Genomic DNA, 17352 nt, shown 5'->3' on the forward strand with positions numbered 1-17352 from the left:
TAATATTTTCTATAGTGTGAAAAATTATTATAGAATTAACTTGCAAACATTTACTTGACCGCTATTTAATGGTCACAGTAATACCTAGTGATTCAAACTGAAATTCAATTCATCATTTATGCGATTGCTGAATTTGACAAAACAAGAAATGCTTTGCTTTCGACCTAATTTGGATGTAATTTATTAATAAATAAAGTGCATGTGTGCATATTTTTAAATATGATTGATAAAAAGGTTTTCTTACCAACTACAATTAGACTTAATTTCAGTTACTGTTTAAAATGACAGTTCACCCAAAATGGACAATTCTGTCGTCATTTACTCACTCTTGATCCAAACCAGTTTGAGTTCTTTTCTTTCTGGAAACAAGAAACCATTCCCATTGACTTCCATAGTGTTTGTTTTTCCTACTATGGATGTCAGTGGTTATTCTTTACTATTCAACAGAAGTAAAAAGTGAGTACATTTTTATTTTGGAGTGAACTGCCCATTTAAACCGTAATTTATTTTGATAACAACAATTGAGAAAAATCTGTATTGTTCAATATAGTTGTCCAGTCAGATCATGGGGGAGATGTTTGAGATTAACATGATCTATACCACCAATGGTGTGAAGTCATTATGATAATTAACATTGAAATCGGCAAGCTGTTGCTGTAAATGACGAGCATTTAATTAGCATCAAAAGCCCATTATTGAAAGCCTCTATTTACATCATTAACTCTCACAGACATTTACTAAAACTGTCACTTTACAGAGATAGACATCAGTTACTGCCATCCTTCAAGAAATAATAAAAAAACCATTACGCATTTGAGCTAGTGCATGATATTTTGCATATGCTAATACTGTATGTAATAAAACAAGCTAACATCACAGTTCACATAGGTACAAGTCTCAACACATTGTTTAGCATGTAGCATTAGCTCATCAAATGGATGTTCACACATGTTTGAATCACCAGCTATTTTCTACAGCAGTTTACCTTAAAGGGATAGTTCTATCAAAATTGTACATCCATTTACTCTTCCTTCACTTGTTCCAAACCTGTTTGAATTTCTTTCTTTCGTTGAACATGAAGGGAGATATACACCACCTGACAAAAGTCTTCTAGCCTATCCAAGTTTTAGGAACAACAAATAATAACTTGACTTTTAGTTCATTAGATCATTTGGTATCAGACGTGGCTTATATGAAAGGCAAAGGCTTCTAGATTATGCTTATTTTCCCAAAATAAAATATGATCATGCCTTGATTTTTACTTAATTAGGACAGTAAGGTCTGACTTTGCTTAGACAAAATTCTTGTCACTTATGAGGACTCCCATAGTTCAAGATTCTCTGGATTCATCTCCAATGCCTCCTCCTTCATCTTACCCCAGACATGCTCAATAATGTTCATTTCTGGTGACTGGGCTGGCCAATCCTGGAGCACCTTGACCTTCTTTGCTTTCAGGAACTGATGTGGAGGCTGAAGTATGAGAAGGAGTGCTATCCTTCTGAAGAATTTGCCCTCTCCTGTGGTTTGTATTGTAACGGGCAGCACAAATGTCTTGATACCTCAGGCTGTTGATGTTGCTATCCACTCTGCAGATCTCTCGCACACCTGCTATACTGAATGTAACCCCAAACCATGATTTTTCCTTCACCAAACTTGACTGATTTCTATAGGAATCTTGGGTCCATGCAGGTTCCAATAGGTCTTCTGCAGTATTTGTGATGATTGAGATGCAGTTCAACAGATGATTCATCAGAATCAGTACCTTCTGCCACTTTTCCTAACTATCAACTAGAAGTCAAGTTAATATTTGTTGCTCTTACAACTGAGATCAACGACAAAACTTTTGTCAGGTAGTGTAAGCCTACTGAAAAAAATCAGTCATTAAAAACAGCTACAGTATTTTTCTAACAGTGGTCAGAATATCTTGTTTTGTGTTCGACAGAAATTCATTGTGAGTACAGTAAGTAACTATTCATTTTTGAGTGAACTATTCCTTTAAAAACCCCAAATATTTAAGAGTGGTGAGATTCAAACATCTCTTACCAGGACAATCACTCCGTCAGCAGATGTATATGTATATGCCCAGACATGGATCTGCGGAGAGTGTGTTCTGCCTGAATAAACATGAACATATTGTAATGGTTAAATATGCATACATGAATACTGTCAGCAGACTCCAGAGAATAAAGCTCTCTCTGTTACCACCGCTCGCACATCCCGTAGTTTACCACATGTAATTGCACGATTTATTTCCTTATTGCTGTTTGTAACGTCCTTTTTTACCGGGCTGAGTTTTGGAATGCCAATCCTCAGCGTGTGGGATTCCACCGTTCTTTCTGCTTGATCTCTCTTCTCAGGGCTTTCTGGCAAATTCTGCCCGTTTTCCTTTAGGATAATCTCACGTTTTCTCATCAGACTTGTGTTTTCTCTTTCCATTCTTTCCATTTCTCTCTCAATCGTTGCTAGCGGTGACGTTTCCCTCTCTTGTGTCCCTTTACCGTTCATGTTTCTTTTGTTTTGACCTCTGAGATGCAGTTTCTGGAAAACACACACAAACTGTCAGCCACTGAGCTGCTTTTGAGGATTTTAAAGAGAACTGACAATGCTATTACAATTTCACAGAGTTCTCTTAGACAGCTCTAATCTAATTTTAGCAGAATCTTTTCTTTTTTATGTCAGAAATAAACTTTGTGTCATGTATACGCACTGTCAAGTCTCTCCTCTTGCGAGGCAGTATAGGTCTCTGGAGGAACAGGATCTGCTTTGTGGCCAAACTTCCATCACTAAGACAAAAACAACAAATCAGAGGTATGAAATAGTGATGTCTAATAAATGATGTACGTACAGAAAGTATTCAGACACCCTTCAGTTTTTTACTCTTTGTTATATTGCAGCCATTTGCTAAAATCATTTGTTCATGTTTTTCCTCATTAATGTACACACAGCACTGTATATTGAAAGAAAAACACAGCATTGTTGACATTTTTGCACATTTATTAAAAAAAAACAAAAAAAACAAAACTGAAATATACACATAGAAGCATCCTTTTGACCTAACACAGCCATGAGCCTTTTTGGGAGGGATAGTCTTTCACACCTGGATTTGGGGATCCTCTGCTATTCGTTCTTGCAGATCCTCTCCAGTTTTGTCAGGTTAGATGGTAAATGTTGGTGGACAGCCATTTTTAGTTCTCTCCAGAGATGCTCAATTGGGTTTAAGTCAGGGCTCTGGCTGGGCCATTCAAGAACAGTCACAGAGTTGTTGTAAAGCCACTCCTTCGTTATTTTAGCTTTGTGCTTAGGGTCATTGGCTTATCGAAAGGTAGTCTGAGGTCCTGAGCACTCTGGAGAAGGTTTTCGTCCTGGATATCCTAGTACTTGGCCTCATTCATCTTTCCCTCGATTGCAGCCAGTCGTCCTGTCCCTGCAGCTGAAAAACACCCCCCCCAGCATGATGCTGCCACCACCATACTTCACTGTTGGGACTGTATTGAACAGGTGATAAAAAGTGCCTGGTTTTCTCCACACATACTACTTAGGATTAAGGCCAGAAGTTCTATCTTGGTCTCATCAGAGCAGAGAATCTTATTTCTCACCATCTTGGAGTCATTCAGGTGTTATTTTTTAGCAAACTCCATGTGGGCTTTCATGTGTCGGGCCACTCTCCCATAAAGCTCTGACTGGTGGTGGACTGCAGTGATGGTTGACTTTCTGAAACTTTCTCCCATCTCCCGACTGCATCTCTGGAGCTCAGCCACAGTGATCTTTGGGTTCATCTTTACCTCTCTCACTAAAGCTCTTCCCCCAGAATAGCTCAGTTTGGCTGGACGGCCAGCTCTAGGAAGGGTCCTGGTCGTCCAAAAGTCTTCCATTTAAGGATTATGGAGGCCACTGTGCTCTTAGGAACCTTAAGTACAACATATTTTTTTGTAAGCTTGGCCAGATCTGTGCCTAGCCACAATTCTGTCTCTGAGCTCTTCAGGCAGTTCCTTTGACCTCATGATTCTCATTTGCTCTGACATGCATTGTGAGCTGTAAGGTCTTATATAGACAGGTGTGTAGCTTTCCTAATCAAGTCCAGTCAGAATAATCAAACACATCTGGGCTCAAATGATGGTGTAGAACCATCTTAAGGGTGATCACAAGAAATGAACAGCACCTGAGTTAAATATATGAGTGTCACAGGAAAGGATGTGGGGCAGTTGCACCAGCAGTGCGCAAGTTAAAACGTAGCCTAGTTGTGATTTAAAGGGACACTAAGTTACAATTTACGCACTACTACATATTTTAGTGTTGCACCACTGAACTTAGTTTAAATGTAACTCTACGTTCCAACTAAATATTTACGGCAGCCTCCCCCCATGTATAACAGTAGAAAAGAGACAACGGTGAGATTAGTTTACATAGAGGAGCTCACGATCATAATGCAGAATGATCTCCCTCTACTCACAGCCTTATTTTCCTCTCAAAGTGTTTTGTGTTAATTGTATCCATCAATTAAAACGAGAATTTCGTCATGACTGAGTTCTTCTCCCTGCTCTTTTTTCTTTCATGTGTAGGATATAAAAAATTTAAGTTAAATGTTTTGATATCTTCATGTGTATTTTGCGTGCATTCACGGCTCACGATGCAGGTGTGAGCATCATCTGCTATTAGTGACTGACTGTAATTTTGAAAATGCTTTTTATTGGATATTACGTCATTCAATGCGACTACGCATGACTTTATGGAGAGCTTATGACCTACTAACTACGCTTTGCCCTAACAACATGTGGTGCAACCGAATTGAGAACAAATTTAGTCACAAACTAAATTGGGTTTTTCTGTCAATGTGGGGTGCTGTGTGTACATTTAAAGAGAAAAAAAAATTTACTCAAATGATTTTAGCAAATGGCTGCAATTTAACAAAGAGTGAAAAATTTAAGGGGGCCTGAATACTTTCCGTACCCACTGAATAATGATTCTAGTGCTTTTAGAATTGCAGGTACATTTTGCGTCTCCAAGTAATCCTTCTATTATTTTTCAAAAACAACAAAAAGAAGTTATTGCAACCTAAACTATACATTCACATTCAACTATTATGAAATAAGATTATTTGAATTAAAAACTTTATTTTTTGTGATTACTAAGTTGAGTAAACTTTTGTGTGAATCTATTTTATGTATTATTGGCAATGTCAGCAATAACAAATACACTTTGTGTCTGTCCCTATGTTCTGGGCAACTCAGTTACATGGATTATAAAAAGGCACAACAATCTGCAAAGCACTTCTAGAAAAAGCATGTGACATGCTCCAAGTGATGTCACTTCATCTGGTGGGAAACTGCGAGAAACTCTGGAAGATTTAGAGGCTTGATTAATCTCTTTAATCTTATTATTGTTAAAATATCTGGCAGATATTTAAGGTCAGAAAATGCTAGTCGTTCCCAGATCCAAATTGAAGAAAAAAGGAGATTAAGCTTTCTCTGTAGTAGGTCCTAAAATGTGGAACGGGCTGCCTATGTCTATTAGAACAATTTCCAATTAATCTTTGTTCAGAGGGAAACTTAAACTACACCTTCTAGAAAGAGCTTTTAAATTGGGAGAAAAATGATCCTATTGTACCTTTCTGGTGTCTTGTTATTTATTGTTGATGCTGTGTTGTATGTTGGATGTATTCTATGTTGTCTTATCTGTTGCTGTCTATCTTTGTTAATTTGCTTTTAAGTTTGTACAGCACAATGGTCAACAACTGTTGTTTTATTGCGCTTTTTAAATAAACTAAACTAAATTTGATTATTATTCACTCATTAATTTGAAGAAAATGTTTAGAATACACGGATAGTCAGCTCTGTTATTGTGCTGTTTCAGTGAATTTCACATTCACTTTTTAAAACCAATAATATGATGAAAAAAAATTAATAATAAAATAAAAATTAGACATGCCAACCAGTTTCTGTTTAGCATCTAAAGCTAAATCACAATATGGAGGAAAATCTCAACTCTTAGTGGTTTAAAAATAATTGAAACATCATTCAGTAACAAAATGAATTGTTCACATTCAATCATTTTGCACTATTTTACAATAAAATAGATTGAATTCTCTTTAAACACATTTGTTGTCATTCCAGTTTAAGGAAATGAATGGTAAATGCCTGAAATGTACCTGCAACTTTACAATGATTCTTAAAACTGAGAATATTTCTTTGCATTGCTTATCCTCTGATTATCCAATGAACTGTAACAGTGAATGCAATAAACCCTGATTAATATGAATTTAAAACCTCTTCATTTTGACGATGGGGGTGGGCAACACACACATCAGTCTCCAGCCGTATGGAGCCAGAGACTGAAGCAGAGGGATGTAGTCTGTCTTCACTGCAACACCCTGCAAAACACGAGCGGCAGTTAAACAACAGAATGTGTTAAAGCACATACAGTGGAGATCACAATTAGAGATCAACTTATGAATACATTGTCCTCAGCAATGGTTAGTCCTTTGATGCTTCCTGTTGATGAGAGGTTTGGTCACTGCAAAGTCTGCTTTTAGTCCAAATTCTCTTAAATGTTAAAAATCAGTTTGTTGAGATACAGATCCTTATCCTGTTCAGAGCTGAGCTGAAGAGCAATTCCAGCTGCAGTGTTGAACTGACTGAACAAAGAGAATAATTTTGGGGGACGTGTATGAGTTTGTAAAGATCCAATAGACTTTTTTCACAAGACTGTTATAGCATGTTTAACGGTCATAATCATCTTAAATCCTTGAATTTTTTTAAATATTTTGATTTAAAAAAAAAAAATCTAATGAATTTATATGTACTTTATTAGGTACACCTGTCCAACTGCTCGTTGACGCAAATTTCTAATCAGCCAATCACACGGCAGCAACTAAATGCATTAGGCATGTAGACATGGTCAAGACGATCCGCTGTAGTTCAAACCGAGCATCAGAATGGGGAGAAAGGTGATTTAAGTGACTTTAAGCATGGCATGGTTGTTGGTGCCAGTTGGGCTGGTCTGAGTATTTCAGAAACTGTTGATCTACTTGGATTTTTATGCACAACCATCTCTAGGGTTTACACAGAATGGTCCGAAAAAGACAAAATATCCAGTGAGTGGCAGTTCTGTTGGCACAAATACCTTGTTGATGCTAGAGGTCAGAGGAGAATGGCCAGACTGGTTTGATCTAATAGAAAGGCAACAGTAACTCAAATAACCACTCGCTACAACCGAGGTATGCAGAAGAGCATCTCTGAACACACAACATGTCAAACCTTGAGGCGGATGGTCTACAGCATCAGAAGACCACACCAGGTGCCACTCCTGTCAGCTAAGAACAGGAAACCGAGGCTACAGTTTGCACAGGCTCACCAAAATTGGACAAAAAAGTTGCCTGGTCAGATGAGTCTCAATTTCTGCTGCGACATTCGGATGGTAGAGTCAGAATTTGGCATCAACAACTTGAAAGTATGAATCCATCCAGCCTTGTATCAACGGTTCAGACTGGTGATGATGGTGTAATGGTGTGGGGGATACTTTCGTGGCACACTTTGGCATATTAGTACCAATTAAGCATCGTGTCAATGCCACAGTCTACCTGAGTGTTGTTACTGACCATGTACATCCCTTTATGACTACAGTGTATCCATCTACTGATGGCTACTTTCAGCAGCATAACGCGGCAAATCATAAAGCATGAATCATTTCAGACTGGACTCTTGAACAAAATAAAGAGTTCACTGTACTCAAATGGCCTCCACAGTCACCAGATCCAATAGAGCACCTTTGGGATGTGGTGGAACGGGAGATTCGCATCGTGGATGTGCAGTCGACAAATCTGCAGCAACTGCGTGATGCTGTCATACAATATGAACCAAAATCTCTGAGGAATTTTTCAGTACCTTGTTAAATCTATGCCATGAAGGATTAAGGCAGTTCTGAAGGCAAAAGGGGGTCCAACTCAGTACTAGTAAGGTTTACCTAATAGCGTGGCCGGTGAGTGTATGTATGTACTATATCATTTTTACCTCAAATTACAAAAAACTAATTACCACTTATGTGAGGTGTTTCTAACGCAATGTCTATGAACCAGGACAGTAAATTTGACGTTATTCTCTCTTCTGGCTGCCGTTATCAGCCTCACACATTTTTATTCCTTTTTCTGAAAGTCTTGATAACACTATCGTGGAGTTTTTCTTTTATTATTTCAGCAAACAGGATTGTAAAAAAAGTATTTGTTTTCCTCTTCCATTCACTGCGCTTTAAGTTTACCCAACTGTGATGACTTCCGCTACTCAGAATCCCGGAAATGGGAAAAGGGTCCATTATGTAGAAATCACCGGTTTGGAACGACCAGCTTGCTGTGACTGAAAGGCTCATACCTTTTGCCCTCCCTCTGGACAACCTGCTGTCAAAGGGTCTCTGTGGTGCTGAGAAGAATGAGGCTTTGTAAAACACTGAAACAGTCGAAACAAATATGTCGAGGCTTTGAAATATTTTGACACGCGTCTCAGTTTCAGGTATTGCCCTGAAAGAGCTTTGAAAAAGAAATAGTTAAAGGTGCATTAATTCAAAATGTTAAATTCTTCGATGATATCTATATGGTACGGAATGTGGCAGGGTGCGAATCATACATTGACGATAGAGGGGGTCAATTTTCAGTATTGATAGTTTGCGTAATACATGCTTCAGTGTATCATTAATTTTCCTTCAGCTTAGTTCTTTTATTCATCAGGGATCGCCACAGCGGATGCCCTTCCAACTGCAATCCAGTACTGGAAAACATCCATACATTCTCATTCACACACATACACTACGGCCAATTTAGTTTATTCAATTCACCTATAGCGCATGTCTTTGGACTGTGGGGGAAACTGGAGCACACGGAGGAAACCCACACCAACACGGAGAGAACATGCAAACTCTACACAGAAATGCCAATTGACCTAGTTGGGACTGGAACTGGCGACCTTCTTGTTGTGAGGCGATTGTGTTAACCACTAAGCCACCTTCAGCAAATCAAATGTAAGTATTTATTTAAATTACATCTATTTTCTTTTTTAAATAAAACGAATTAAGTTTTCAGTGTTTAGAGGGATATTTAGTATTATGACCTACACTAACCTCTGATTAATTACTTCAGAAGTTACTTTAGGTCAAATTATGCATCTAATTTTACTTTACTTTTAGACTATACTGTATGTAGGTACAAACAGCTATTTTACAATAAAAATGTCTTGTGAACACTTACGATCTCCATCGGTCCTCTAGATTTAACAATTTTAGGCTGTTGAAAGGACTTTTGATCATACATTCACTTATAGGGGTCGTCAAATGCATATTTCATTAATTCTTTCATTAATTTTCTTTTCAGCCTAGTCCATTTATTAATCTGGGGTCGCCACAGCGAGATGAACCACCAACTTATCCAGCACATGTTTTACGCAGCGGATGCCCTTCCAGCAGCAACCCACCACTGGGAAACATCCATAATCACTCAGTCACATACAATTTTTAACTTACCCAATTCATCTATAGTCATCTATTGTGGGGAAACCGAAGCACCTGGAGGAAACCCACGTGAACACGGGGAGAACATGCAAACTCCACACAGAAATGCCAACTGACCCAGCCGAGGCTCAAACCAGCAACCTTCTTGCTGTGAGGCAATCATGCTACCCACTGTGACGCCAGCATATTTATATTATTTTGATTATTAATATTATTATTTAAGATCCAGATCAGAGAAAACTGTCACTAACCTTAAAGGGCTAACCTCCTCCATGCATCTAGTTAAGAAGTGCTTCAGGGGAATAAAGCATTATTGTTACGCCCCCCTGTAATTCACACCCTGCTTAGGTAAGTGCAAACACTATGCAGAACTGGTATTACATGCTCATTTATGACCTCATGAATTACTTCTAGAGTTAAAAGCTTGGGTTTGACCATATTTGGAACTGCCGTGAAAATAAGTTCTGCTCTGACACTCCACAGATTGTGACAGTCCCTTACTCACTCATATTCAATCACACATGCACAGAGTGATGTACTCTGAAATACACACATACTAAACAATCATACATCATTTGTCCAAAAATATTTTAAAATATAGATGCTGGAACTGATGGTTTTAACTGAAAAGGAGAAGAGGTTCACATTAGGAGTAAGTGAGCTATCTGTAGTCCACTAAGTTTTCTACTCCATTACTGCTCCTCAGTTATGTGCTCTGAATAAAATAGAGGCCAAATTATAATTATCTTCAGCAAAAGGTACAGACAGAGATGTACTGTATTTAGAGTTGTGTTTTGTGAATTAAATGTACGGATGAAGTTAGAATTATTAGTCCCCCTTTGAATGCTTTATTCTTTTTTTTAAAGGGCACCTAGGTTAGCCCTTTTTTCAGATTTAAAATAAGTGTTTTGCATCTCCAGAATGTTTCTGTAAAGTTTCAGCTCAAAACAACCATCAGATCTTTCATTATACCTTTTACAAGATTCTATTTGATACATTTTTTCACTAGGGGGCTGTTTTGTCGTACTGCCCCTTTAAGGCTAGTCCTGCCCGCCTACCGTTTCTACGTGCCTTTCTGCGTGCCTTAATCTCCTCCCTCGGCTGCGTCAGACAACAGACAGACTTAAAGGAAGCAGATCTCACGTAGTGTTTGTGAGAAATACTACAGTAAGAACTTTACCAATTAGTATTTGTTGTGCAGTTGAGTCACACACAATGTCGTTACAAAGTTTGCGCGCGCACACACACACACACACACACACACAGATACACACGCGTGCACACACCGCAGCAGACACAAACACACAGACAGACAGAGCATGTTCAGCTTTGCACTCTTTTTGCATGCAAATGTGACAAGCTACAGGTTAATCTCCACTGCTGTATGGATATATGTTATGTTAATGTTCAAAATAAACCTGATTTAACGTCCACAAACCGGGACTGAAGCGTCTTCCTTTATAATTATTCTGACACGCGGCTGTGCTGATGAAGTAAAGCTAAGCTAAATCGCTGTAATTCATTACACACATGCTCTGTTTTAAAACATTTTAAACATGTGAAACTAACTCTTGATCACATACGATGATGATTGATGATCCTAGCGAACTGAACAAACCTTTTATTCCCGGTTGCTTTGCGCACGTCTGGTCTTGTTGATATGATTATACAAGGGACATGTTAATACGCGCAGCTGTCAATCAATTCGGTGGGCGGGGGGACTGCACTCCTATGTAAAGTTGCGGTGGGTCTGAAAACCGCTCCAATTGGTTCACCGTTTTTATGTTGCTAAATTGAAAAAAAAAGGACTGAGTGTGTTTATTTCACCCCAATATGACGGTCTATGCACCATACATGAACATATGTCTGTCCAAACAGCTTTAAAAGTAGATTTTTCACCATAGGTGCCCTTTAAGTATTTCCCAAATGATGTTTAACAGAGCAAGGAAATTTTCACAGTATGTCTGATAATATTTTTTCTTCTGGAGAAAGTCTTATTTGTTTTATTTAGGCTACAAAAAAAACAGTTTTTAATTTTGCATGTACTATTTTAGGTCAAAATTATTAGCTCCTTTGAGCTATTTATTTTTTCAATAGTCTACAGAACAAACCATCGACATACAATAACTTGCCTAATAACCCTAATCTGCCTAGTTAACCTAATTAACCTAGATAAGCTTTTAAATGTCACTTTAAGCTGTATAGAAGTGTCTTGAAAAATATCTAGTCAAATATTATTCAGTCATCATGGCAAAGATAAAATAAATCAGTTATTAGAAATGAGTAATTAAAACTATTATGTTTAGAAATGTGTTGGAAAAAAATCTTCTCTCCTTTAAACAGAAATTGGGTAAAATAATAAACAGGGGGGCTAATAATTCTGACTTCAACTGCACATGAAAACACAGGCCGGAATTATCCTCTGAACAAGCAGAGGAGTTTTAAAAAGTTTACAGGCATTCTTTCTCAGAAAAATAGTGAGTGATATGATATGATGCTTAAAGATGCATTAAACACTTATACTAAGCAGTTTACATGTGTTTGTTGCCCCATTACAAAACATCTGTGGCAAAGTTCACAATATACAGTACATGTTAAACTAACAAAAGACTTTTTTGATGATCCAGGCGCAAAGTCTAAAGCAAATAGTGCAAAAGCATTAAAGGTGCGTCCGAATCCACTTTTGCTATTTTAGGGATGGAAAAATACGCTCTGCGCCCCGGTGCATGGTCTAACACGGTTGTGCTTATTCTCTTAATGAGTTAGAGAATAGATGTGTTTAGCATAACGTGCATTAAACTAATCAGAGTCTCATCTCCCATTCCCTTTAAGAGTCAGTTGCGCCATGGCACATTCGCTATTTACATGGCGGACTTTATAAGTGGAAAAACTGAACACTTCACTAGCGAGAGAACAGTTAAACAGACAATCTGCAGTGCAAGGATAAAGAACGAGCCTGCTCCATTTGGCCTCTTTACTATACGTTTACTCTTTACTCTTTTCATGGAATATGGATACGATGTTGTACGCACTCCACTGAAGACAGCCATCAGCCTATATATTTAATTTAGTTTGTTAAGCACAAAAGATTTGTTTCAAAACTATTTCTAAATTCAGTTATAATTTCCAGAAAATGAATAAATAAACAATAATAACGAAGTGTGGTCTGAGTTATTCCAAACACACGACCTATTATTATGCCCCATATAGTGATGCATACGTCTCCAGAACCCAACAGGTGGACAAATCTACACTTGTTTTTATTAAAACAAATATAAATATGCATATAATAAATAATACTGTTAATACATTAGAACATTAGAAATGCTAATTGACATGAATAAACTGAAAAAAGCCCCCCGACATGAAGAAGGCATGGAGGTAGTGTTTTTTATATTTATGTAGAAATTGAGAAATTTGTAAAATTTTAATCCTTTAACTTTTTTCACATGTAAAGATATCTGTATATTGCTGTACATCCTGCATGTATTAAGCAATGTGATGTGTAAGCGTTTGGACCCACATAGGTGCATAACTAATGCGCTCTGCACCAGACTTAATACAAGCTTTTAGTTCAGTCTATTCAATTCCTCAAAATAGCAACACACCAACAATGCACCTTAACACACCTTCTTTATAGACCAGACCTCCCATGAGTCCACCAAGTGATAATCCATTAGATAAACTTAAAAACAGGGGGAAAAATCTCTTTGTAATCTCACTCAGAAACGTGACCAATCAAATGCAGCCTGGAGGCATGCATATTACTTATTGTATGTGTGCTTACGGTGTGTGTTTGTTCACTGCTGTGTGTGTGTGTACTTGGATGGGTTAATACAGAGCACACATTCCAAGTATAGGTCCCCCAATTGGACTGTATGTCGGCGCACTATACACTAGGCCACAGGTGTCAAAGCCAGTTCCTGGAGGGCCGCAGCTCTGCACAGTTTAGTTCCAACCTTGCTTCAACACACTTACCTGTAGGTCTCAAACAAGCCTAAAGGACTCAATTAGTTTGATCAGGTGTGTTTAATTAGGGTTTGAACTAAACTCTGCAGAGCTGTGGGCCTCCAGGAACTGGCTTTGACACCTGTCCACTAGGCTATATGCGATTGATTTGGATAGAACACGTTCAATCAAACGCAGAAACGCAGTTATGCCACATCTCGAAATGTTTGTGAAATGCCCTGATGCTTTAAATCTAATGCTTAGTCACATGACACGTGTGTTTCCAGTCAAACTTCTAAGCAGTTAGGTCTCCTTAACTTTAGAACGGCTGACAATCTTGCAAAGTCAGTAAAAACAGGAAAGTTAGGCTGAAGTTAAACACGGTTTGTCAGATAATTAAGGAAATTACCACAGGGTGTCAAATTAAAACCAATAACTGTGATGAATCTAAAACTTTTTTTTAATTCTGTGCATCAGAATAAGCTTAAATATGCAAAAATATGCTTAAAATATGCAGAAATATGCTTAAAAACGGCTCTTTTCCTCCTGTTAGGATAACTTAAAATAGCACATCAAGATCTAGGAAAGTTTAAGTTGTTCTCTAATTTTGATCTCCACTGTATGTCTGCAGTCATATAAGTGTATTTAAGAAGAATTTGTAAATGTGACAGTGAATTCGATCACTACAGACTTACATCAATCACAGTCCATTGCTCCACTACAATGGCATCATACACAGTGGTCAGCCCGACACCATCTGAAGCACTCTGGAAAATAAAAACACTATCCACAGTGGAAGAAGATGCTGAAAATAAAGAAAGAAAAGGAATTTAAAGTTATCTTGGTAAAAGCATTAATAAGATAATTATTTTAGAATAGTTTTGAACAGATGTTTTTACATTAAAAAACTACTGCCTCTCAAAAAGTCACACCATCTCCAGTACCTGCATCATCTCCCAGGTGAAAGTAGCCGTCGATGAGTTGAGCACCGTTTCTGAAGTGCTGCGTCATGTGATCCAGCCAAAGAGAGTCCAGTGAGCTGACAAGCCCCGCCTCCCTGTGCACCTGCAGCGGAACCCTCAGAGAGAAGAACTTTGGCGATCCTGACAGGACTATGGTGTGGTTGTACAATGCAAACACCTGCACACCTATATATACAGAGATATATTTCATGAAAGTTTTTTCTGATGTGTCCTTCGCTACATATTAAAGAGACATTATTATGAATTATATACAAAATTATAAACTAATTAATAACTGGCCAATTTCTCAAGCAAGATTTTTTGTATGTAATGGAAGGATTTTATACAGTGATTGAAGAAGACTGATTGATTTTAAACCTACATGTGATTTTAACAATTAATCCTATTCTTTTCATAATTTGGTAAATTATAGACAACTGCATTCAACAAAGGAATCTAACCTTCAAAATACAGCTAGTTTCAACCACATGTACAAACTTACAAACTGAACAGAGCAACTACTTGTTAAAGGGATAGTTAATCAATGTGTGCTGCAAGAAAATAAATGAAAGAAGGTATGTCTTGACTTATTAGTGTTGCAAAACTTTTCAACAACAAAAAAGCAAAAACTGGCATGAACTGGAAGTGCATAATGTAATATGTGAAGAGTCACATATTAGTTTTCTGAATCGCTTTGGCACATTTTTCAAAACAGACTTAACATTCTCTAAACCGTGAGTGAAAATCATAAACCTGTTTGCTGGAACTTCAGAACCTTATTGCACATCTGCAAAATGTAATTACTCACCCAAAACAGTTAATTCATGCTTCAAACCTAGTTATTGTGTCAGTAATTTGGGCAAGGCCATCAAAACATAAAGTGTATTTGTCATTGTGCGAGCCACACTGCTCAAAATGATTAGATGTTTTTTCACCATGACAGTCGACCATGGAAGTTAAGGTTTAAAAAATCTCATATTTGTTGAGAGGAATCAATAGTACATATAAAAATAAAAAGATTTGTATTTATACAGTACATATATTTATGTACAAATGTGTTACATGCAAAGTGCAATCTTGTTTGTCCAATTAGTGTTTTGTATATTTCATATTTCAGAGATTACACTTCTTCCTATTGCTAATGCACAAGCATGTTACTGCAATTCAGATTTGTGAATGTACTGTGGGCAATCAATCAATCAATCAATCAATCAATCAATCTATCTATCTATCTATCTATCTATCTATCTATCTATCTATCTATCTATCTATCTATCTATCTATCTATCTATCTATCTATCTATCTATCTATCTATCTATCTATCTATCTATCTATCTATCTATCTATCTATCTATCTATCTATCTATCTATCTATCTATCTATCTATCTATCTATCTATTCAACTGTATATATATACCAAAATTAATTGATAAATAGATAATGCAAAATGTATTGCAGACATTACAAAGAATGTCAATATCAGATATCTATGGTGTAAATATGTGCATACACAAACGTTAATGATAATTGAATAAATAGGTTTGAGTGTGATGGCTCACACGATGAAATATGATTGAGAAGTTCTGAAGGGTTTGACAGTTTAAATGAGAATTGACTCATCAGGTTTGATTAACAAGTCATATACAATTAGTTTTCGTCCAAACTACAGACGACTGTACTTACAGTCTGCACGTGCCAAAGCATTTGCAATTTGATTAAATCAATAAGAAATGCCACTCTAAAGTGAACAATAAGCTAATGGTTCAGATATGTAAACTTATTGTTTTGGAAAATTTCAATCGAGAATTGAGCCAAAGCAATTGAGAAAAACTGTAACACACCTTAAGAGAAAATGAAACAAAACAAAACAAAACAAAACAAAAAACACAACACAAAACAGCACAACACAACACAACACACAACAAAACACCTCAATACAATAGTATTGTACTGAAAACAATAGTTTCATTAAAATCGCTGATCATAAAGAGGTATTTGTTGTATAATTTCTATTAAGTTGTACATTTTTTTATTAAACCTGTCATTTTCTATGTATTTCTATCAACTTCACACTTACGATTCATCATCTGGGTGGGTCCAGTTTGCTTGTTGGGTTTGTCCTGGCTTTTGACCTGCTCTCTGTGCTCTCTTTTGTGGTTTTCTGCCAAGTCACAGCTGGCCAGGACAGACTGCTTTCTAGCACTCGGCTTCTGATGCGGCTCTGGTGCACAAGTGCTTAAAATAAACTCATCCGATGACAAACAGTTCTTGAAATCCTCAGCTTGTGTACACTCAATTTCAGCATTTAAGTAATGATAATCAGAACGCTGATGGTTGTCAGTGAAAGGGTTCTGATTATTCCAGCACTGGCTACTCTCTGTGCTTTGTTTTTGATAGCTGTGGTTCAGAAAGTCTTCATTGTGTTGGCTATCAGTATCTGGCATTGAGTTTGTGGGATTTTGGTTTTGATGACCTCCATGGTCTTTATCCTGTTGGCTCACAGGGCTGATGGTTTGAGGTCTGCTGCTATAATGTACAGAACATGGACTTGAGTGCAATGATGAAAGCTCTTCTGGTTCGCAGTGACCAACATAATACGGCCCCCCTCCAGGCTGTGGCAGAAGCCCCACAAACAGATCACCCTGCTCAGCCAAATCCTGCACCTGCAATGCAAAGAATAGTAGTAAGATATTGACAGGGCTGGGTAGATTACTTGAATTAGTGAAACAGTTTACAAATACTTTGACAGAATTTGTAGTTAGTTTTAGAATTTCTTAGGCGCCGATTACACCAAATAAGCTTTTTGCCTTTTTTAATGGTTGTCTAATGGCTGCAAGCGTTTTGCGTGCTGCTTATGTGACTTGTCTCAAGTTTTTGCAGTTGTGCTCTGTGCACCTGCAAAAGTCAACTCTGAGCAGAAAAAGTGGCCTACTCAGTTGTGTCTTTTTTCAT

The 17352-nt window shown here is 37.4% G+C and overlaps 1 protein-coding gene across 1 annotated transcript in view; it reads right to left on the reverse strand.

Moving 5' to 3' along the window:
• Positions 1-1956: 1956 nt before the first annotated feature.
• rftn1a (raftlin, lipid raft linker 1a) overlaps positions 1957-17352 on the reverse strand; it is a 55458-nt gene continuing 40062 nt past the window's right edge. The window contains exons 4-9 of the mRNA XM_056480086.1: positions 16478-17063; positions 14382-14585; positions 14133-14242; positions 6264-6367; positions 2708-2783; positions 1957-2538 (exon numbers count right to left, since the gene is read on the reverse strand). Of these exons, the coding sequence (XP_056336061.1) occupies positions 2167-2538; positions 2708-2783; positions 6264-6367; positions 14133-14242; positions 14382-14585; positions 16478-17063 (1452 nt within the window). The 3' untranslated portion in view covers positions 1957-2166. The remainder of the gene's footprint in view (positions 2539-2707; positions 2784-6263; positions 6368-14132; positions 14243-14381; positions 14586-16477; positions 17064-17352) is intronic.

The sequence above is a fragment of the Danio aesculapii genome, chromosome 19 (genome assembly GCF_903798145.1).
Source record: "Danio aesculapii chromosome 19, fDanAes4.1, whole genome shotgun sequence".
Classification (NCBI taxonomy): Eukaryota; Metazoa; Chordata; class Actinopteri; order Cypriniformes; family Danionidae; genus Danio; species Danio aesculapii.